Below are 24,569 nucleotides of genomic sequence, written 5' to 3'. Positions count from 1 at the left end.
ACAGACAGGACATCTTTTATATGCACTTTCCTACAGACAGGACATCTTTTATATGCACTTTCCTACAGATAGGACAGGACATCTTTTATATGCACTTTCCTACAGATAGGACATCTTTTACATGCACTTTCCTACAGACAGGACATCTTTTATATGCACTTTCCTACAGACAGGACATCTTTTATATGCACTTTCCTACAGACAGGACATCTTTTATATGCACTTTCCTACAGATAGGACAGGACATCTTTTATATGCACTTTCCTACAGACAGGACATCTTTTATATGCACTTTCCTACAGACAGGACATCTTTTATATGCACTTTCCTACAGACAGGACATCTTTTATATGCACTTTCCTACAGATAGGACAGGACATCTTTTATATGCACTTTCCTACAGACAGGATATCTTTTATATGCACTTTCCTACAGACAGGATATCTTTTATATGCACTTTCCTACAGACAGGACATCTTTTATATGCACTTTCCTACAGACAGGACATCTTTTACATGCACTTTCCTACAGACAGGACATCTTTTATATGCACTTTCCTACAGACAGGACAACCTTTTATATGCACTTTCCTACAGACAGGACATCTTTTATATGCACTTTCCTACAGATAGGACAGGACATCTTTTATATGCACTTTCCTACAGACAGGACATCTTTTATATGCACTTTCCTACAGACAGGACATCTTTTATATGCACTTTCCTACAGACAGGACATCTTTTATATGCACTTTCCTACAGACAGGATATCTTTTACATGCACTTTCCTACAGACAGGATATCTTTTATATGCACTTTCCTACAGACAGGACATCTTTTATATGCACTTTCCTACAGACAGGACATCTTTTATATGCACTTTCCTACAGACAGGACAGGACATCTTTTATATGCACTTTCCTACAGACAGGACATCTTTTATATGCACTTTCCTACAGACAGGACATCTTTTATATGCACTTTCCTACAGACAGGACATCTTTTATATGCACTTTCCTACAGACAGGACATCTTTTATATGCACTTTCCTACAGACATGACATCTTTTATATGCACTTTCCTACAGATAGGACAGGACATCTTTTATATGCACTTTCCTACAGACAGGACATCTTTTATATGCACTTTCCTACAGACAGGACATCTTTTATATGCACTTTCCTACAGACAGGACAGGACATCTTTTATATGCACTTTCCTACAGACAGGACATCTTTTATATGCACTTTCCTACAGACAGGACATCTTTTATATGCACTTTCCTACAGACAGGACATCTTTTATATGCACTTTCCTACAGACAGGACATCTTTTATATGCACTTTCCTACAGACAGGACATCTTTTATATGCACTTTCCTACAGACAGGACAGGACATCTTTTATATGCACTTTCCTACAGACAGGACATCTTTTATATGCACTTTCCTACAGACAGGACATCTTTTATATGCACTTTCCTACAGACAGGACAGGACATCTTTTATATGCACTTTCCTACAGACAGGACATCTTTTATATGCACTTTCCTACAGACAGGACATCTTTTATATGCACTTTCCTACAGACAGGACATCTTTTATATGCACTTTCCTACAGACAGGACATCTTTTAGATGCACTTTCCTACAGACAGGACATCTTTTATATGCACTTTCCTACAGACAGGACAGGACATCATTTATATGCACTTTCCTACAGACAGGACATCTTTTATATGCACTTTCCTACAGACAGGACATCTTTTACATGCACTTTCCTACAGACAGGACATCTTTTATATGCACTTTCCTACAGACAGGACATCTTTTATATGCACTTTCCTACAGACAGGACAGGACATCTTTTATATGCACTTTCCTACAGACAGGACAGGACATCTTTTATATGCACTTTCCTACAGACAGGATATCTTTTATATGCACTTTCCTACAGACAGGACATCTTTTATATGCACTTTCCTACAGACAGGACATCTTTTACATGCACTTTCCTACAGACAGGACATCTTTTATATGCACTTTCCTACAGACAGGACATCTTTTATATGCACTTTCCTACAGACAGGACAGGACATCTTTTATATGCACTTTCCTACAGACAGGACAGGACATCTTTTATATGCACTTTCCTACAGACAGGATATCTTTTATATGCACTTTCCTACAGACAGGACATCTTTTATATGCACTTTCCTACAGACAGGACAGGACATCTTTTATATGCACTTTCCTACAGACAGGACAGGACATCTTTTATATGCACTTTCCTACAGACAGGATATCTTTTATATGCACTTTCCTACAGACAGGACAGGACATCTTTTAGATGCACTTTCCTACAGACAGGATATCTTTTATATGCACTTTCCTACAGACAGGACATCTTTTATATGCACTTTCCTACAGACAGGACATCTTTTATATGCACTTTCCTACAAACAGGACATCTTTTATATGCACTTTCCTACAGACAGGACAGGACATCTTTTATATGCACTTTCCTACAGACAGGATATCTTTTATATGCACTTTCCTACAGACAGGACAGGACATCTTTTAGATGCACTTTCCTACAGACAGGACATCTTTTATATGCACTTTCCTACAGACAGGACATCTTTTATATGCACTTTCCTACAGACAGGATATCTTTTATATGCACTTTCCTACAGACAGGACATCTTTTATATGCACTTTTCTACAGACAGGATATCTTTTATATGCACTTTCCTACAGACAGGACATCTTTTATATGCACTTTCCTACAGACAGGACATCTTTTATATGCACTTTCCTACAGATAGGATAACATGTACCACAGCCTATAACATACCAAGTCATGGGACACTGGTTGGAATGGGGGGGGGGGGGGGGGGAAACCCAAGGGGTCTCCCAGGGAGATTTAATTCTGAGACTAAACCACCTCAGCTGAGTACTCTACCAACTGGGGTCAGTGAAGAAGGTGGTCCTTAGTTTATTAAACATGTATCCGCTTTTCAAACTGATACAACTGATTTGAGACACTGAAGCGATTACGAGCACATGCCAACACTCTCCATTCTCATCATGCTACCGATCACCAGCACTTTCTTACCAACAAAACAGCACACACATCAAGTGTGATAAACTACTGTATTAAACCATCACTCAAAACAGCACACACATCAAGTGTGATAAACTACTGTATTAAACCATCACTCAAAACAGCACACACATCAAGTGTGATAAACTACTGTATTAAACCATCACTCAAAACAGCACACACATCAAGTGTGATAAACTACTGTATTAAACCATCACTTAAAACAGCCTTTAAGAGGATAACTCACTTGTCTGGAGAGTGCTGGAGGATAACAAAGTTGAAGTTGGGTGGAAACTCCCTCAGGAGATCTATGTGGTTTGGCATCACCTCGAGTCTCTTCCAACACTGAAACAACACAGATGATCACTGAATAAAGCCACTGCCCTCCACTAACATCATGTCAGACAACAGTACTTAATTTGATTGCTGCCTCATACCTGACACTTTAAAAATAAATCTATTAAGTAATAAATAAACTTATCATATAATATCTTACATTTTCAGTGCAATCAAAGTATGTGATATTTTTCAGATCACATACTTTAAGAATTTGATAACTTTGCAAATTAGATGTAAATTAGTCGAGGTCTCGGCACTAGGTTTATTGACATTTAAGCAAACGTACTTGGGTGACACTCCATAATTGACATATGCATTCATAGTCATCAAATAAAAACATTTCAATGGCAATTTGACACCGAAAGCTAGCCAGTGTTCAGAAAACAAAAAACGTTAGGCATAACTTTATTTTGATGTAAGGACATCGAAAATGACGTCATTCAAGTTTGACGTCATTTCCATTCAAAAATACACCGCGCCACATATTCTTACGTCATTTGAATATCTAGTAATGGCGGACTGGAATTAAAGTTGCGTGTACAGTTTACAAAAATACTCATATTAAGCTTGAGCTTATATGATAAAGAGATTATTACCCTCGTGTATTTCGGTATCATCAATATCATATATTAGGAATAAAAATAATGTATTATGCTCGCCAGAGGCTCGCATAATACAATTTTTATTCCTAATATATGATATTGACGATACCGAAAAACACTCTGGTAATAACCTCTATATATAACACATGTGTTTTTTACACAATAAAAGTTTTAGACAAACATGAAAACAATTATTCACATGAATTTGACTGAATAATATATTAAAAAATGTATATGTTATATATGACATAATGACAAAAGGTAACACCACTTGAATTAATGAACACAGTTTAGATTAAAGACTTTAAACAGCTATGTCTGTTGTACTGTTAAACAGTGTAGGCCTTAGTATCCCCTTAGATTTCAACTTGACTGCATTATTTGGTAGCTTTTGCCACCCGAATCACTAACTGTATCTACTAGTGTTTGACTTCTCTATCAAGAGTATGGAAATGAAAAGAAGGAAGTTACAGTCACGTGACTGGCTCAGGAAGGACTCAGTAGAAGAATTTTAAGCCATCCCATTGGTTGTTGGAATGTTCGGACCAGACTATTATCCTTAGGGGAGTATACATTTGTGTTGAGGCCAGGCGAAGTAGAAAAGAAAATGAACATTTCAGAATCTATAAAAGGAGACAATCAGATTGACAGTTAGCTAGCAGTGAATTCTGAATATTTTGACCAGCTATCCTAACCAAAATGGCTACCTACTTTGACAAATAATAAAACTGTTTTAATGTTAAAACGAGACACCTTGAGATAACTTTACTCTAACCACAAACCTGCCAGTCGGCTTGCAGTGCTGCCTGAATGGATGCCATCAGCGGACTGTTGGAGAGGTTCGTGCTGATGTCGTGGAGCTGTAGGTTGTAGCGTTGCCGTAGCAGCGCGGCAAGTTTCGAGGTGGTCGGGTCGGGCTGGGAGGTGTGCAGGATCTTCTCGAGGTGGCGCGATGTCTCACAACTCTGGTGCAGTGCCAGGAAACTGCTGGCCGTCGCGGGGTCAAACTGACCGAAACAGTCGACCAGCTCCAGGGAAACACGTCCAGCCAGGTCCTGTCAAAGACGGGAAAACTTTACTTACAAATCATTTTTAATTATTGCTACATTGTGTCACTCAGTGTCAATGTAGTCATATAAGCTACTTTCACTGAATGGCAGCTGGAGATTTCTTTATATATACTTTTCCAATAAACACACAAACTGAAATCCATGTAGTTTGAATACAAATTTTAAGTTTGAGTCAAATTCCATTACATGACAATAAATTTGGGATAGCTGAAAAACAAACACACAAAAAACACCCTTGGGTAGGAGCATTACCACTACCCCCTTGAACCACTACCCCGTTAATAGTGGCTATATAAGAATAAACATTCCACCAGTTCAAGCTTGTCTGGAGTGAACCCACAGAAAACCTATGATAACAATTACTAATGAACAATCTACTCACAGTGAACTTGTGGTAGAGACTCAAGCTGAGACACTGAACTAAACATTCCGTGGCTTGAATCAAGTAATACTTCGAATCCTGGTGCATGTCCTGGTTTAAAACAAACAAACAACATAATATAGTCATTGTTAGTCATTGTTATAGTCAAATCTCTTCTCTAGTTTACTTTTCCCTATACTATTCTAATTATTCTAATCAGGTTCTCAATAATGTAAAAATATATAATCATTGCATTTTCCTTTGTTAATATGTCTGAAACAATTTAAATTATTAGTTTTGTCATACTGCTGGTAAAAATCTTTGTTGTGTAATGTTAAGAGAGGTCTTACTTGCTATAGGCTACAACCTGTTGTCCAATCCCCAAATTGCTTATTTTGTGTCATTAGAGGCGGAGTCTGGACTCTAAAAAGGTTCTATAAGCACGGGCCACTCATCAAACAGATGAAGGGAAGACATAGTTCCCATTCATCTGTTTGATGAGTGGCAAGTATTTGCGGAAAGCCTTCTCCTCTTTGTTATATTAATAACACCATGTTATTTTAGTTATATTACGGGTCTGTGTGTATAATAGTGTGACATAATGCAAGTACTGTTAGATTAGGGGTCTGTGTGTGTAACAGTGTGACATGATGCAAGTACTGTTAGATTACGCAGAGTATGACAAATATTTTGAAAAGTCACTAGCCACAGGGCTAGTGGGTTTGTGTAAACCACTAGCCCACCAAGATAAAGCACTAGCCCAAATTCTTGATCAATTATAACTGGATTTTTATCTAATTTTTGTAAGATTACACATTTACGACTATAACAGTAAAATAAAACAAACACTTAAATTATGTTGTAACTTTCAGTTTTGTCGTGTTGTACGTTTGGTCTTTTGTCAAGTGTGAGCCATCGTCATTGTCCCGTTTTCACTTCTGCCCTCTCCCCCGGGGAAAATAATTGAGCTCATGATTGGTATCAAACCCACTATCAAAATAATTAAATTTAAATGAGGGTACGACAGTATGACACACGGTAATAGATGGTTCAGTGTATTTGGTAGTGGGTTATACATTAACATTTAGGGCCTACTATTTAGGTCGCCAGGAACGCTGATGCCAATTGCTCAAATACAGGGCATCATTCCGTGTCAGATCAGTATCAAAAGAATATAGCGGCGACATCTAATCCGTTGTTAATTGATGAACAAAAAAGGTATTATCTTGTAGCCTATCGGCAGCTGCGACACATTATCCAAACCATTACATGTAATAGGCCAAGCCGAGTCGTTGCATGTGCAGTTACCATTAAAGAAAATAGTTTTTCTGGTTGCCGATAACCATATGTAAGCGAAGTGTTAAATTAGAAAGCAATAGGTAAATAAAACAAACACTGAAATTCAAAGCATGACTGGGGTTTACTTGATTGAGATTAACCTGTCGTCGCGATTGGTGATTTCCAAGTTCTTAGCCTAAAACATATGTGCGAGATTAACTACTACGTGACGTGTCCAACCAATCAAAACACGCATGTCATTAGACTTATTTCCTGTGCCAGAAACTTGAAAGGGAAAAGTAAACAATGCATGCTGTAACTGTGACGATGTAGAGATAGCATGTTACTGCAGTTTGCAGACCTAGTTCAAGTGGATTATTATTATATACTGATGGCGTTGTTGATACTATTCGATGACAAACGTTACAATCGAATTTATTAAACGAAATTTCAGCCGAGAGAAAAAAAACAAAAACACGATTGAGCGATAAGGAGAGGGGGTGGGAAACCACTAGCCCGAACTTAAAAACCACTAGCCACGGGCGTCGGGCTAGCGGATTTGTCGAACTCTGGATTACGGGTCTGTGTGTGTAACAGTGTGACATGATGCAAGTACTGTTAGATTACGGGTCTGTGTGTGTAACAGTGTGACATGATGCAAGTACTGTTAGATTACGGGTCTGTGTGTGTAACAGTGTGACATGATGCAAGTACTGTTAGATTACGGGTCTGTGTGTGTAACAGTGTGACATGATGCAAGTACTGTTAGATTACGGGTCTGTGTGTGTAACAGTGTGACATGATGCAAGTACTGTTAGATTACGGGTCTGTGTGTGTAACAGTGTGACATGATGCAAGTACTGTTAGATTACGGGTCTGTGTGTGTAACAGTGTGACATGATGCAAGTACTGTTAGATTACGGGTCTGTGTGTGTAACAGTGTGACATGATGCAAGTACTGTTAGATTATGGGTCTGTGTGTGTAACAGTGTGACATGATGCAAGTACTGTTAGATTACGGGTCTGTGTGTGTAACAGTGTGACATCATGCAAGTATTGTTAGATTACGGGTCTGTGTGTACAACGCCGTATCAAAAGTGTTCGCGAAAATTATGTCAGTAACACAGAAGCGCTTTTCTACTTTCCGCAAAATGCATGTTTTTCCCCCAAGTTACGTAAAACCAAGCCTTTTGATACAATCCCTATTTATATATTTTTTACGTAGCTACACTGGTGACATCATGAATTAGTCGTCTGCTCCCTTGATCTTGAAGCAGACGGTGTTTTGCAAAATGGGTCGCAAATCCACAGATCTCACTACCGAGAAAAAACAACTGATTGTTGACTTAAAATCGCATGGCCACAGAAACTCAGAAATTGTCAAATTATTGACGGTGCCCGAGTCTACCATTCAATCAGTGTGGAAAAAATATTGTATAAGCGGAAGTGTTGAGAACGCCAAAGGAACTGGTCGACCACGAAAGATCACAATTAAAGGAGAATTGTTTACTTCGGAGTGTCAAAAAAAATCGCGGGAAAGTTCTTAGAGATATAACTGCTGATTTTAATCAAGGTAGGAGAGTGAAAGTTCATCCTGTGACAATTCAAAGAATTTTACACAAAATATAAGATTTTTAGGTGAGTTATTCGGAAAAAAAAGAAAAAAAGAAGAGTATCCGTGAAGTGAACAAAACAAAAGCGACAGTCGTGGTGCCTGGACAGGAGATGGTGGGATGTTAATAACCAGTGGAGTCAAGTGATATTTAGTGATGAATCTCAGATAGTAATTGGCAAAAACTATCGTGTTTTTGTTTGGCGAGCTGCACATGAAGCATACCGTCCCGAATGCATGTCTGTTCCAAGTCAATGAAGGGTGTCGATTATGATCTGGGGCTGCATTACATGGCATGGTGTCGGAACTTTATGTATGGTTAATGAAAACATTAATGCTGAAAAGTATCGTGAAATACTCGACAATCATCTCTGGCCTGTTTTAGCACGACATTTTATCGATAAACCATATCGTTTTCAGGATGACAATGCACTTTGTCATAGAGCTTGTTTAATCAAGGCATATAAACATGAAAATAATATTCATGGTATGACATGGCCTGCTCAGTCACCAGACTTTAACATAATAGAAAATATTTGGTTAAGAATGAAAAAAATACTGCAAAACAAGGCCCTAACCATAAAAACGTCTGAAGAGTTGTTCGCTGCAGTTCTTGATATGTGGGAAAATTTGAATGTGGAATACATTCAAAGTTTATATTTTTCACTTCCACGTCGCATTATAGCTTGCATTTGTAACAAGGCACACTTAACCAAATATTGAGGTATGGTTATTAATTCTACTAGCCGAATTTTGTTTTTAAAATTTACATACTGACCCGTGTTTACGTCGGCCATTTTGGATTATCGCAAAAACTTTTGATACGGCGCTGTATAACAGTGTGACATAATGCAAGTACTGAGCTCACCTTCATCTGTTTGATGAGTGGCAAGTATTTGCGGAAAGCCTTCTCCTCTTTGTCATATTAACAACACCATGTTATTTTAGTTAGATTAACAGTGTGACATAATGCAAGTACTGGGCTCACCTTCATCTGTTTGATGAGTGGCGAGTATTTGCGGAAAGCCTTCTCCTCTTTGTCATATTAACAACACCATGTTATTTTAGTTAGATTAACAGTGTGACATAATGCATGTACTGGGCTCACCTTCATCTGTTTGATGAGTGGCGAGTATTTGCGGAAAGCCTTCTCCTCTTTGTCATATTAACAACAATGTTATTTTAGTTAGATTAACAGTGTGACATAATGCATGTACTGGGCTCACCTTCATCTGTTTGATAAGTGGCGAGTATTTGCGGAAAGCCTTCTCCTCCTTATCTGGTGGTTCACTCTTTTCGTCAGTCTCATCGGCTTCTACACTCTCCGCCTCGAAATTCGTCTTCAGCATCTCCTAAAGGAAAGGAATGTTTGTTCAACAATATCTCGGCATACCTTAAATCATGGCTATTTGGTCATTGAACATTACAAGCATTTCATCGAAAGAAAGGAAACTCACATTTGTTTGAGTCTGGGTTTGAGAAATAATTCTCCAAACTACCCAATATGAACTAAAGTTGATTTAACAAGTATATTTTATTACTAATTTGCCAAATGTTAATTAAAAACAGAGTTGTTTGCAGATCTGTAGCCACACTGTGTGGTTGACAGTCTATTTTGTTTATGCAGCTTCTTGCCCACATCCATAACTGATTTGAACATCACCTTGTCACATGGAGCACTTCACTATTTTCAGTTATCTCCCAGGATAAACATGTCAGTCATCCGAGGTGTAGTTATTATATTTCTTTAAAGAATCTTAATATTCCTATATTTTGTTTGCCTAATTTACCAAACTGTTAATATGTTTTTTTGTCTACCTTAAATCCTGCATGGGCTACTTCGACTAAAATGGCAGCAAGGAATCTTTAATATGTATGTCAAACATTTGATAATTTTCCATTGGTAGCAAGGGACTATTTATATGTACTTTTCTACGGGATGAGCGGCACATACAATGGCCTTTCATATACTAGTCAAGACGCTTTGGTTGGGATGGAGAAAACTTCAACAGGTCAACCAACTGAATCCTATCACTCAGGTGCCTCAGCAGCTCCCAACTTAATCATGTCTGGATGTGAAGGGCAAATGACAGCAATTTTTTACCATTTCGTGGACAAGCCAGTGAGGCGGGGCGTCCGGTCCTTTCTGAAGAGATAGCAGCTTGAAGCACCAGCCCATGCTACACAGAGCCTGCAACACAACAACACAAATCCCAGTTACCGGCAAAACAAGAAGGAAGGAAGGAAATGTTTTATTTAACAACGCACTCAATACATTTTATTTACAGTTATATGGCGTCGGACATATGGTTAAGGACCACACAGATATCGAGAGAGGAAACCCGCTGTCACCACTTCATTGGCTACTCTTTTCGATTAGCAATGAGGGATCTTTGATATGCACCATCCCATAGACAGGACAGCACATACCACAGCCTTTGATGTACCAGTCGTGGTGACTTGGCTGGAGCGAGAAATAGCTCAATGAGCCCACTGACGGGGATCGATCCCAAATGGACCGCACATCAATTGAGCGCTTTACCACTGGGCTACTCCTCGCTGCCCGGGAAACCAAAACACCAAATCAAATGTAAGTCATCAGGAAAACACACAGCAATTTTTAAAGCAAATGTATGTCGTAAATCTGAAAGGAAGTTAACAGGACCAAGATCACATGCTTTTTGTCAGTATATTAAAAAAACGACGTTAAATTATATAAAATCAGCTATATTTTAAACACAATATAAAACATAACTGAATAAAATATTTAGTTTTAGTCCTTTAAATTCAGCAGTATAGTTCTCTCACAATACAGGAATGATCATTCAGATCTCAGACACCCACCTCCCACACACCCTCCAAAAACAACCCATTCTTCACAATGAGCTTCGATAACTTGGGTATGTCATTACGTAGCATTCCCTCAGAATATATTGAGTATCAAAACCTAAATTATATATTTGTGTTAACAGTAACATATGACAGATCAGAGGCCCAGGTCTCCACAATGTTGTCTCCATACCCCTCTAATGAACATGTGCCCGTCAACTGACAGTAGGTTTTTGCAATATGAATATATATGATAAAGAAGAGGTTTACCAGCACCACAACACATTTTATATTTCACCTATTTGGTGTCTGACAGTTGGATCATTTCAACATTTGGTTGCCACAGCAAACCCTCTGTCGCCACACAGGCTACTCTTACAGATGAAGCAGCAAGAGATCTTTTATATGCATGTCCCATACACAGGACAGAGCTGATTCCACTGAGGGAGGTCAATAGTATGATCCACCACACCTCAAGTGAGCACTGTACTATTGAGCTATGTCCCATACACAGGACAGAGCTGATTCCACTGAGGGAGGTCAATAGTATGATCCACCACACCTCAAGTGAGCACTGTACTATTGAGCTATGTCCCATACACAGGACAGAGCTGATTCCACTGAGGGAGGTCAATAGTATGATCCACCACACCTCAAGTGAGCACTGTACTATTGAGCTATGTCCCATACACAGGACAGAGCTGATTCCACTGAGGGAGGTCAATAGTATGATCCACCACACCTCAAGTGAGCACTGTACTATTGAGCTATGTCCCATACACAGGACAGAACTGATTCCACTGAGGGAGGTCAATAGTATGATCCACCACACCTCAAGTGAGCACTGTACTATTGAGCTATGTCCCATACACAGGACAGAACTGATTCCACTGAGGGAGGTCAATAGTATGATCCACCACACCTCAAGTGAGCACTGTACTATTGAGCTATATCCCACGCACACACACATGCACATGTCTTCTATGGATGATCAGTTGTGTCATGTGAGATTTTGTCTGTCCTACTGTCTGTACAATCTCTGTTATTACGTCTGGCTGTTTAACTTATACACTGTACACTGACCCGCGCTTTCAGTCTCTGGATATTGCCGGCCAGACTGTGGGCTGTGAGCAGTTTTGACAAGGCCTCTTCACCACAAGTGCTGCAAGAGAACATAATCACACTGACACAGATTAAATAAATTTTCACTCAGTTACTGAATTACTGACCATACCATACAATATTCTACTGAGTCTTTGTGGAGAGGAGGAATATTTAAGGACATTTCAGCAGATTTTACAAGATAGCTTTTGATGAGAGAGAGAGAGAGAGAGAGAGAGAGAGAGAGAGAGAGAGAGAGAGAGAGAGAGAGAGAGAGAGAGAGAGAGAGAGAGAGAGAGAGAGAGAGACAGACAGACAGACAGACAGACAGACAGACAGACATACAGACAGACAGAGACACATACACAGAGAGACACACACACACACACACAGAGAGAGAGAGAGAGAGAGAGAGAGAGAGAGAGAGAGAGAGAGAGAGAGAGAGAGAGAGAGAGAGAGAGAGAGAGAGAGAGAGAGAGAGAGAGAGAGAGAGAGAGAGAGAGCAGAGGCAGAGAGAGAGAGAGAGAGAGAGAGAGAGAGAGAGAGAGAGAGAGAGAGAGAGACAGAGGCAGAGAGAGAGAGAGAGAGAGAGAGAGAGAGAGAGAGAGAGAGAGAGAGAGAGAGAGAGAGAGAGAGAGAGAGAGAGAGAGAGAGAGAGAGAGAGAGAGAGAGAGAGAGAGAGAGAGAGAGAGAGAGAGAGAGAGAGAGAGAGAGAGAGAGAGAGAGAGAGAGGGGGAGAGGGAGGGAGAGAGGGAGGGAGACTGAGACAAAACTGAAGAGAGAGGCAAGTTGGGAAGAAGAGTGCAGTAGGCTTGGGGGAAAGTGAGAGGGAACAGACAGCTAGATATCTGACATCATACAGGCTACTCCTACTGAAAAACACTAAATCTGTCACATGCTCTTTCCCATAGACAAAGACAGTATTGAACAATAATATTTCCACATTCTTAGTAATGTTGCTAAATTATGCATTTATTTCAACTCACTGTGCAATTTCAACCCATTCTTTTTCCATGTGGGTATACACTGGAGTCTGGCAAATGAAATCCTCAACCATCTGTCAACAAAAACATTTATACGCTGCACGTTTCAAATTTTACTTGTTTTTCTCAGTAGATATACCAAATTCTATTTTTCACCCTGAAATTATTCATTCTACTTTTAGAACATACTATAGAACAGTAACTGCTTAGAGAAGATAACAGAGCTGGGAATTATGAATGCATGCTACTCAAATGAAAAATGGCCTTTAACAATAAATTTAAGGAAAATTATTTTAAATTGTTCTTTTCAGCAATACTTAGCCTGATCTAGCACTTTAGTGCCACCAACATCCCATAACATATGAAAATTAAATAGTTGTCTGTAAAATAGTGACTTGATCTGTATTGTGCTAAACTAGTTTGCTGCAACAAAACTAAACAACTGTTATAATATAGGTAGACAAACAGTCTGTTACCTGGGTAATACAGAACAACCATAATTCCAGTTGTATAAGATATTTAAATTTCATACACTAACATAATAATTATACAATGCCAATAAGACTTAAAATAAAACCCCACCTCAGTCGACTTCTCAAAATGTTTGGTACCAAATTCACTTTCATCTTCATTCATTATTAAATGGATATGCTGTGGAATCTTTTAAAAGACTAAAATCTCACTTCTAATATATCCACAGATTCATCTATCTTGAGACTAAAATCTCACTTCTAATATATCCACAGATTTGTCTATCTTGAGACTAAAATCTCACTTCTAATATATCCACAGATTCGTCTATCTTGAGACTAAAATCTCACTTCTAATATATCCACAGATTCGTCTATCTTAAGACTAAAATCTCACTTCTAATATATCCACAGATTCGTCTATCTTAAGACTAAAATCTCACTTCTAATATATCCACAGATTCGTCTAACTTAAGACTAAAATCTCACTTCTAATATATCCACAGATTTGTCTATTTTGAGACTAAAATCTCACTTCTAATATATCCACAGATTCGTCTATCTTGAGACTAAAATCTCACTTCTAATATATCCATAGATTCGTCTATCTTGAGACTAAAATCTCACTTCTAATATATCCACAGATTCGTCTATCTTGACTACTGATTGTTTAATTAAAAAACTCCCACATAAGATAAAGTGAGACACCCAGTTGTTTACCTTGACTATGGATCCTTTCCTCTGGTCGGCGAATTGTTTCATTCTCCGTTCCTTGTCATGTAGCTGGAGAATCTCCAACAACAGATCTCCCGTCTCTATGAGGATATCAGCAAACTCACGCTGCGTTGGAAAACTCATGTTTCGATTCTGAAAAACCCCATAACATATATGAGCAAAATAATATGAAACAAATATGATAAAACAGATACAGCACACTCTCGTACTGTCATTAGGAAAACTGATGATTTGAGACTAAAAAAGACGATATCACAAACAACATATTTTAAATCTAAATCTCAATAGCTATTTCTTCAATCCAGCTAAAGACCCGTAACAAATTACCTTGAACTTGAAGGTTTAACCCAAACTTCTATTTCTAAAACACTCACGACATTAAAAATCACACTCCTCAAAATGTCATGGATAGAAAAATTACACTCTTCAAATAATCAGAGATCCTAAAAAATTACTGTTCACAAGAGCTTGGCCTTCTGAGCATAGCACTGCTGTAAGTACACATATATCTTAAACTCACGTTACTTAAAGAACACAGTCTGAACATAGCATTGCTGTAAGTACACATACATCGATAAATTCACGTTACTTAAAGAACACAGAGCCTGAACATAGCATTGCTGTAAGTACACATATATCATAAACTCATGTTACTTAAAGAACACAGAGTCTGAACATAGCACTGCTGTAAGTACACATAAAACTTAAACTCACGTTACTTAAAGAACACAAACTCATGTTACTTAAAGAACACAGAGTGTGAACATAGCACTGCTGTAAGTACACATATATCATAAACTCACGTTACTTAAAGAACACAGAGTCTGAACATAGCACTGCTGTAAGTACACATATATCATAAACTCACGTTACTTAAAGAACACAGAGTTTGAACATAGCAATGCTGTAAGTACACATATATCATAAACTCACGTTACTTAAAGAACACAGAGTCTGAACATAGCACTGCTGTAAGTACACATATATCATAAACTCACGTTACTTAAAGAACACAGAGTCTGAACATAGCACTGCTGTAAGTACACATATATCATAAACTCACGTTACTTAAAGAACACAGAGTCTGAACATAGCACTGCTGTAAGTACACATAAAACTTAAACTCACGTTACTTAAAGAACACAAACTCATGTTACTTAAAGAACACAGAGTGTGAACATAGCACTGCTGTAAGTACACATACATCAATAAACTCACGTTACTTAAAGAACACAGAGTTTGAACATAGCACTGCTGTAAGTACACATATATCATAAACTCATGTTACTTAAAGAACACAGAGCCTGAACATAGCATTGCTGTAAGTACACATATATCTTAAACTCACGTTACTTAAAGAACACAGAGTCTGAACATAGCACTGCTGTAAGTACACATATATCATAAACTCACGTTACTTAAAGAACACAGAGCCTGAACATAGCATTGCTGTAAGTACACATATATCATAAACTCACGTTACTTAAAGAACACAGAGTCTGAACATAGCACTGCTGTCAGTACACATATATCGTAAACTCATGTTACTTAAAGAACACAGAATCTGAACATAGCACTGCTGTAAGTACACATATATCATAAACTCACGTTACTTAAAGAACACAGAGTCTGAACATAGCACTGCTGTAAGTACACATATATCTAAAACTCACGTTACTTAAAGAACACAGAGTCTGAACATAGCACTGCTGTAAGTACACATATATCATAAACTCACGTTACTTAAAGAACACAGAGTCTGAACATAGCACTGCTGTAAGTACACATATATCTAAAACTCACGTTACTTAAAGAACACAGAGTCTGAACATAGCAGTGCTGTAAGTACACATATATCATAAACTCACGTTACTTAAAGAACACAGAGCCTGAACATAGCACTTATGTAAGTACACATATATCATAAACTCACGTTACTTAAAGAACACAGAGTCTGAACATAGCACTGCTGTAAGTACACATATATCTAAAACTCACGTTACTTAAAGAACACAGAGTCTGAACATAGCAGTGCTGTAAGTACACATATATCATAAACTCATGTTACTTAAAGAACACAGAGCCTGAACATAGCACTTATGTAAGTACACATATATCATAAACTCACGTTACTTAAAGAACACAGAGTCTGAACATATCATTGCTGTAAGTACACATATATCTTAAACTCACGTTACTTAAAGAACACAGTTTGAACATAGCACTGCTGTAAGTACACATATATCGATAAACTCACGTTACTTAAAGAACACAGAGTTTGAACATCTTGGAAGACTTCCTCGGCTAGAGACAAACCCTCTCTCAACACCAGTAGAGACTGAAAGTCAATAATAGATTTTGAAAACATAATATATTATAGTCTTGTAAATCTGTTTACAACACCCACAAAATATGACATGAAATTAACTCACACTTTTCTTAAATCATATTACTATTGTCATAACGAATTCTGGACTACCATTGGTCTGGATTAGATAGCTTTTTAACATTAGATAGAAGAGAGATGGATGGACGGACAGACAGACAAACCACTGAATGATTGAAAGAATATTTATCAACACCTGAGCATATAAAAGTATATCTGTTACTGGGAGTCAAACTAAGTGGATTAGACAAATGCTGGTTTCGACGGAGCACAGTGTGTTTATCATTGCTCATTGATTACCTGTAAGTAGTATGTGTGTTTATCATTATTGACCGATTACCTGTAAGTGGTATGTGTGTTTATCATTATTGGTTGATTATCTGTAAGTGGTATGTGTGTCTATCATTACTGATTGATTACCTGTAAGTGGTATGTGTGTCTATCATTACTGATTGATTACCTGTAAGTGGTATGTGTGTCTATCATTACTGATTGACTACCTGTAAGTGGTATGTGTGTCTATCATTACTGACTGATTACCTGTAAGTCGTATGTGTGTCTATCATTACTGATTGATTACCTGTAAGTGGTATGTGTGTTTATCATTACTGATTGATTACCTGTAAGTAGTATGTGTGTTTATCATTACTGATTGACCTGGAAGTAGTATGTGTGTTTATCATTACTGATTGATTACCTGTAAGTGGTATGTGTGTTTATCATTACTGATTGATTACCTGTAAGTGGTATGTGTGTTTATCATTACTGACTGATTACCTGTAAGTGGTATGTGTGTTTATCATTACTGATTGATTACCTGGAAGTAGTATGTGTGTTTATCATTACTGATTGATTACCTGTAAGTAGTACGTGTGTTTATCATTACTGATTGATTACCTGTAAGTGGTATGTGTGTTTATCATTACTGATTGATTACCTGTAAGTAGTATGTGTGTTTATCATTACTGATTGACCTGGAAGTAGTATGTGTGTTTATCATTACTGATTGATTACCTGTAAGTGGTATGTGTGTTTATCATTACTGATTGATTACCTGTAAGTGGTATGTGTGTTTATCATTACTGACTGATTACCTGTAAGTGGTATGTGTGTTTATCATTACTGATTGATTACCTGGAAGTAGTATGTGTGTTTATCATTACTGATTGATTACCTGGAAGTAGTACGTGTGTTTATCATTACTGATTGATTACCTGTAAGTGGTATGTGTGTTTATCATTACTGATTGATTACCTGTAAGTGGTATGTGTGTTTATCATTACTGATTGATTGCCTGTAAGTGGTATGTGTGTTTATCATTACTGACTGATTACTTGTAAGTGGCATGTGTGTTAATCATTACTGACTGATTACCTGTAAGTGGTATGTGTTTATCATTACTGATTGATTACCTGTAAGTGGTATGTGCGTTTATCATTACTGATTAATTACCTGTAAGTGGTATGTGCGTTTATCATTACTGACTGATTACCTGTAAGTGATATGTGCATTTATCATTACTGACTGATTACCTGTAAGTAGTATGTGCGTTTATCATTACTGACTGATTACCTGTAAGTGGTATGTGCGTTTATCATTACTGACTGATTACCTGTAAGTGGTATGTGCGTTTATCATTACTGACTGATTACCTGTAAGTGGTATGTGCGTTTATCATTACTGACTGATTACCTGTAAGTGGTATGTGCGTTTATCATTACTGATTGATTACCTGTAAGTGGTATGTGTGTTTATCATTACTGATTGATTACCTGTAAGTAGTATGTGTGTTTGATCTCATTCTCTATGGAGTTTCGAGCCAAGTATCTCAGGATGCCAGCATATTCCTTCATGAACGGCACTGCTTCTCTCTTGTATCCCAGCTTGATAAGGCGGTCTGTGGCATTCTCAAACCTCTGTAATGTAATTCATATACTCCAAAAGAAAAGCTAATCACAGGAACATTATGGTTAGTTTGTAATTAGAATATGTTTACTTGATTACAAACACTCCATTCTGTGAAGTGATAAACGGTATGTCAACCTGTAACTGTTCTAACTGAATATGTGTTAATGTTTACTTAAGAAACAAAATTTAATGTGTTACTACTGAAAATTATATTGTGTTTCTTTTGGAGGTCAGTATATTATCTGTTATTCCACATCAGCTGAACAGATTGTCAGATTGGACAGTGCAGGGTTAACCAGCTTATCCTCAACAGTTTAGCTTTTGTCTACTGGAATTAACCTTGGTATTACTTTATAAAACAATAGTTGATTGTTGAAGTTAGGCTGTGAAATTAGGATTTGGTGCATCCCAGATTTTGGGTCAAAAGCATAAGATTATGAAAGAGAACTTTTATGACTCACGCAATATCTTTAAAAAATCAGGAATCAACAAACTCACCTCACACGCTGACAGCACACCTTTCATGATCTGTGGAGCATTGATATTCTTCTTCATCAACACAGTCGCCTGAATACTGGCTAGTCTAAACACAACATCGTAATTATTACTTCATCAAAACAGCCGCCTGAATACTGGCTAGTCTAAACACAACATAGTAATTATTACTTCATCAACACAGTCGCCTGAATACTGGCTAGTCTAAACACAACATAGTAATTATTACTTCATCAAAACAGCCACCTGAATACTGGCTAGTCTAAACACAACATAGTAATTATTACTTCATCAAAACAGCCACCTGAATACTGGCTAGTCTAAACACAACATAGTAATTATTACTTCATCAAAACAGCCACCTGAATACTGGCTAGTCTAAACACAACATAGTAATTATTACTTCATCAAAACAGCCACCTGAATACTTACTAGTCGAAACACAACACGGCAATTATTAATTCACAAACACAGCCATTTGAATACTCGCTAGTCTAAACACAACACAGCAATTATTAATTGATCAACACAGCCATCTGAATACTCGCTAGTCTAAACACAACACAGCAGTTATTAATTTTATTAATTCATCAACACAGTCGCTTGAATACTCGCTAGTCTAAACACAACACAGCAATTATTAATTCATCAACACATCCATCTGAATACTCGCTAGTCTAAACACAACACAGCAATTATTAATTCATCAACACAGCCTCCTGAATACTTGCTAGTCTAAACACAACACAGCAATTATTAATTCATCAATACAGCCATCTGAATACTCGCTAGTCTAAACACAACACAGCAATTATTAATTCATCAACATAGCCTCCTGAATACTCACTAGTCTAAACACAACACAGCAATTATTAATTCATCAACACATCCTTTTGAATACTTGCTAGTCTAAACACAACACAGCAATTATTAATTCATCAATACAGCCTTTTGAATACTTGCTAGTCTAAACACAACACATCAATTATTAATTCATTAACACAGCCTTTTGAATACTTGCTAGTCTAAACACAACACATCAATTATTAATTCATCAACATAGCCTCCTGAATACTCACTAGTCTAAACACAACACAGCAATTATTAATTCATTAACACAGCCTTTTGAATACTTGCTAGTCTAAACACAACACAACATGTGGCCGATTCTAGATTTTACCATAAGTTGTAAAGTATTATATTAATAAACACATTAGGAATTTCAACTCAACTATTTTGACCAACATTTTCACAGTGTGCACATAAAAAGTTTTTTAAAAATTTGTTTCTAAAACATTGTTCTGTTTCTTTTTATATGAAGCCAAACTAGAAATACTGACCACAAAATGCTGATACAAGATATAGTTAGATAATAATGACTAACTTTCCTTCCAGAATTCCCAGGATGTAGCCGGTGATGCTGAGTCTGTTAGGTCGCAATTCATGCACACTGAGGAACTCATTCAAAGCATGGACAACAATCGTCCTCGCCTGAAGCAAACAAAACACCCACTTTAATAACAAAACACCCACTTTAATAACAAAAACACCCACTTAATAACAAAACACCCACTTTAATAACAAAACACCCACTTAATAACAAAACACCCACTTTAATAACAAAAACACCCACTTAATAACAAAACACCCACTTTAATAACAAAACATCCACTTTAATAATAAAAAACACCCACTTAATAACAAAACACCCACTTAATAACAAAACACCCACTTTAATAACAAAACACCCACTTTAATAATAAAAAACACCCACTTTAATAACAAAACACCCACTTAATAACAAAACACCCACTTTAATAACAAAACACCCACTTTAATAATAAAAAACACCCACTTTAATAATAAAAAACACCCACTTTAATAACAAAACAACCACTTAACAACAAAACACCCACTTTAATAACAAAACACCCACTTAATAACAAAACACTCACTTTAATAACAAAAACACCCACTTAATAACAAAACACCCACTTTAATAACAAAACACCCACTTTAATAATAAAAAACACCCACTTTAATAACAAAACAACCACTTAACAACAAAACACCCACTTTAATAATAAAACACCCACTTTAATAATAAAAAACACCCACTTTAATAACAAAACACCCACTTTAATAACAAAAACACCCACTTAATAACAAAACACCCACTTTAATAACAAAACACCCACTTAATAACAAAACACTCACTTTAATAACAAAAAGACCCACTTAATAACAAAACACCCACTTTAATAACAAAACACCCACTTTAATAATAAAAACACCCACTTTAATAACAAAACACCCACTTTAATAATAAAAAACACCCACTTTAATAATAAAAAACACCCACTTTAATAACAAAAACACCCACTTTAATAACAAAACACCCACTTTAATAATAAAAAAACACCCACTTTAATAACAAAAACACCCACTTTAATAACAAAACACCCACTTTAATAATAAAAAAACACCCACTTTAATAACAAAAACACCCACTTAATAACAAAACACCCATTTTAGTAATAAAAAATACCCACTTTAATAACAAAACAACCACTTAACAACAAAACACCCACTTTAATAACAAAACACCCACTTTAATAATAAAAAACACCCACTTTAATAACAAAACACCCACTTTAATAACAAAACACTCACTTTAATAACAAAAAGACCCACTTAATAACAAAACACCCACTTTAATAATAAAAAACACCCACTTTAATAACAAAACACCCACTTTAATAACAAAACACCCACTTTAATAACGAAACACCCACTTTAATAACAAAACACCCACTTTAATAATGAAACAGTTTGATAACAAAATAGTCAGTACCAGTATAATAAGAAAAGCAGCATTCAATAGAAAAAGTTACAAAATACACCTTTTGATAACAAATACCTTGTTTAAGAACAGAACACTTTGATAAGAAAAACTCTTGTTTCATATCAAGCACCCTGTTTTATAACAAAATATCCACTTTGATAACAGAATAAAGTTCAATAACAAAAACCCCTGTTGATAACAAAACAGCAAGATACAGTACTTTTGTTTTTAGTGGCACAGGCTTATCCCTAGTCCTGCCCCCCAATCAACTCATCCTGAGCTAGGAATGCAAAACACTTCACTTCTTTTGAACAAATCACACACCTACCTGCCAATGGTTTTTTAAACCAGGCTTGTAATCAGTACTGGGGTTTTTTTTAGGAGACCGAATGTGTAACTCTTAAAAAAGGACTTTTGTGAGTCTTAACATTGTACAAGATGGTCCCTGTGCAAGAAATGGGCCTGTGGGTAGGTGTGTGTGAACCGAATGCACCCCCATGTGTACAGGCCTGTGTGGGTAGGTGTGTGCGAACCGAATGCACCCCCATGTGTACAGGCCTGTGTGGGTAGGTGTGTGCGAACCGAATGCACCCCCATGTGTACAGGCCTGTGTGGGTAGGTGTGTGCGAACCGAATGCACCCCCATGTGTACAGGCCTGTGTGGGTAGGTGTGTGCGAACCGAATGCACCCCCATGTGTACAGGCCTGTGTGGGTAGGTGTGTGCGAACCGAATGCACCCCCATGTGTACAGGCCTGTGTGGGTAGGTGTGTGCGAACCGAATGCACCCCCATGTGTACAGGCCTGTGTGGGTAGGTGTGTGCGAACCGAATGCACCCCCATGTGTACAGGCCTGTGTGGGTAGGTGTGTGCGAACCGAATGCACCCCCATGTGTACAGGCCTGTGTGGGTAGGTGTGTGCGAACCGAATGCACCCCCATGTGTACAGGCCTGTACACATCACTATTTCAATGATTTAGTGAATCCAATTTTCCCTTCCTCCATATTGAGAAGTGCAATTTCTACTCTTGTGGATTTTTCAAGACTAAAAGCCTGGAGACTCTGAGACTGACAAGAAAATATTAACATGAATAAAACACCAAGTTTGGTAACAAATGATTATGTATTTGCAGGTTCTAAATTAAGTCTTGTCTGCTTGCTGGGGACAAGTAAATTGTCCTAACAACTTGTACGATCAGACAAGTTAACTGAAAAGTAAAATATATTATTAACCAAAAATGATAATTTATTTATTAATATGATATTGTGCTATATGTATCATGTCTTACTGCTTCATAAGAGACCAGTTAAACATTGCTGGACTCTTTCAGCAGAAACATTTGGGTAGGACAGCACATTTCAGATGAAACAAGTACAAATTGAGAGATACTTGTCGTACAAGTGGACGGTGAGAGTTAATGTAGAGACCTGCAGTTTAATACTAAACACCAACACTGACAAGAAAACAAGCAGAATAATAACCAAACATCAACACTGGTAACATTAAAACAGGGAACAGTATTTCACTGGATCTGTCATTCTATTCCCACGTCTGTTACACAACTTTCAATTCATGTGAATTGCAAATCAGTCACATGATGAACAGTTACATATTCTGAAATCAAAAGCTACACACTTAAGAATCATTAGAACTGTATTCATGTATTTACAAATGTTTAATATGCTCATCTTGCACAGTGATGTGCAGCACCCTAGTGATCAACATTATTGTGGTAGTGAAGATATTTTGAAGCTAATCACTTTACTAAGTATCAAAGAAACTGTTCATTAACAATTTGCAATAAAATATTTTTAATATATTGTAAGCTCAATGCAAGTCATGAGTTAACTATTTGGAAATTCACTGTTTACCTAAACACAATTAACGTAACCAAACAATTGGTTACCTTCGTAAAAATCCCATTAATTAACTTTTGGTTGCATAGAATGTTAAAATATTGTTCCCTGAGAAAGACAGATTGGTAACAAAACACCCAGCATGATAACAAAACACCCAGCATGATAACAAAACACCCAGCATGATAACAAAACACCCAACATGATAACAAAACACTCACATAACAAAACACTCACATAACAAAACACCCAGCATGATAACAAAACACCCAACATGATAACAAAACACCCAGCATGATAACAAAACACTCACATAACAAAACACCCAGCATGATAACAAAACACTCACATAACAAAACACCCAGGATGATAACAAAACACCCAGCATGATAACAAAACACCCAGCATGATAACAAAACACCCAGCATGACCAGCATGATAACAAAACACCCAGCATGATAACAAAACACCCAACATGATAATAAAACACTCACATAACAAAACACCCAGCATGATAACAAAACACCCAACATGATAACAAAAGCAAGCAGTTGCATAAAAAAGACAACAAAACAACAACAAGGGCTGAATTCATTA

At 37.1% G+C, this 24,569-nt stretch overlaps 1 protein-coding gene across 3 annotated transcripts in view; it reads right to left on the bottom strand.

Annotated features, from left to right (window-relative positions):
- Positions 1-24,569, bottom strand: part of LOC121382792 (cilia- and flagella-associated protein 46-like) — a 72,435-nt gene that overhangs the window by 15,012 nt on the left and 32,854 nt on the right. For all 3 annotated transcript variants that reach the window (XM_041512399.1, XM_041512402.1, XM_041512403.1), the window contains 12 exons: positions 20,656-20,762; positions 19,275-19,359; positions 18,641-18,784; positions 16,740-16,820; positions 14,468-14,614; positions 13,281-13,351; positions 12,277-12,355; positions 10,469-10,555; positions 9,591-9,716; positions 5,496-5,585; positions 4,826-5,098; positions 3,350-3,447 (listed from right to left, as the gene is read on the bottom strand). In XM_041512399.1, coding sequence (XP_041368333.1) covers positions 3,350-3,447; positions 4,826-5,098; positions 5,496-5,585; positions 9,591-9,716; positions 10,469-10,555; positions 12,277-12,355; positions 13,281-13,351; positions 14,468-14,614; positions 16,740-16,820; positions 18,641-18,784; positions 19,275-19,359; positions 20,656-20,762 — 1,388 coding nt within the window. The remainder of the gene's footprint in view (positions 1-3,349; positions 3,448-4,825; positions 5,099-5,495; positions 5,586-9,590; positions 9,717-10,468; positions 10,556-12,276; positions 12,356-13,280; positions 13,352-14,467; positions 14,615-16,739; positions 16,821-18,640; positions 18,785-19,274; positions 19,360-20,655; positions 20,763-24,569) is intronic.

This window comes from Gigantopelta aegis, chromosome 10, assembly GCF_016097555.1.
Source record: "Gigantopelta aegis isolate Gae_Host chromosome 10, Gae_host_genome, whole genome shotgun sequence".
Taxonomy (NCBI): domain Eukaryota; kingdom Metazoa; phylum Mollusca; class Gastropoda; order Neomphalida; family Peltospiridae; genus Gigantopelta; species Gigantopelta aegis.
The sequence above is the reverse complement of the archived record's forward strand: the minus strand, read 5'-3'. Positions and strand labels throughout refer to the sequence as shown.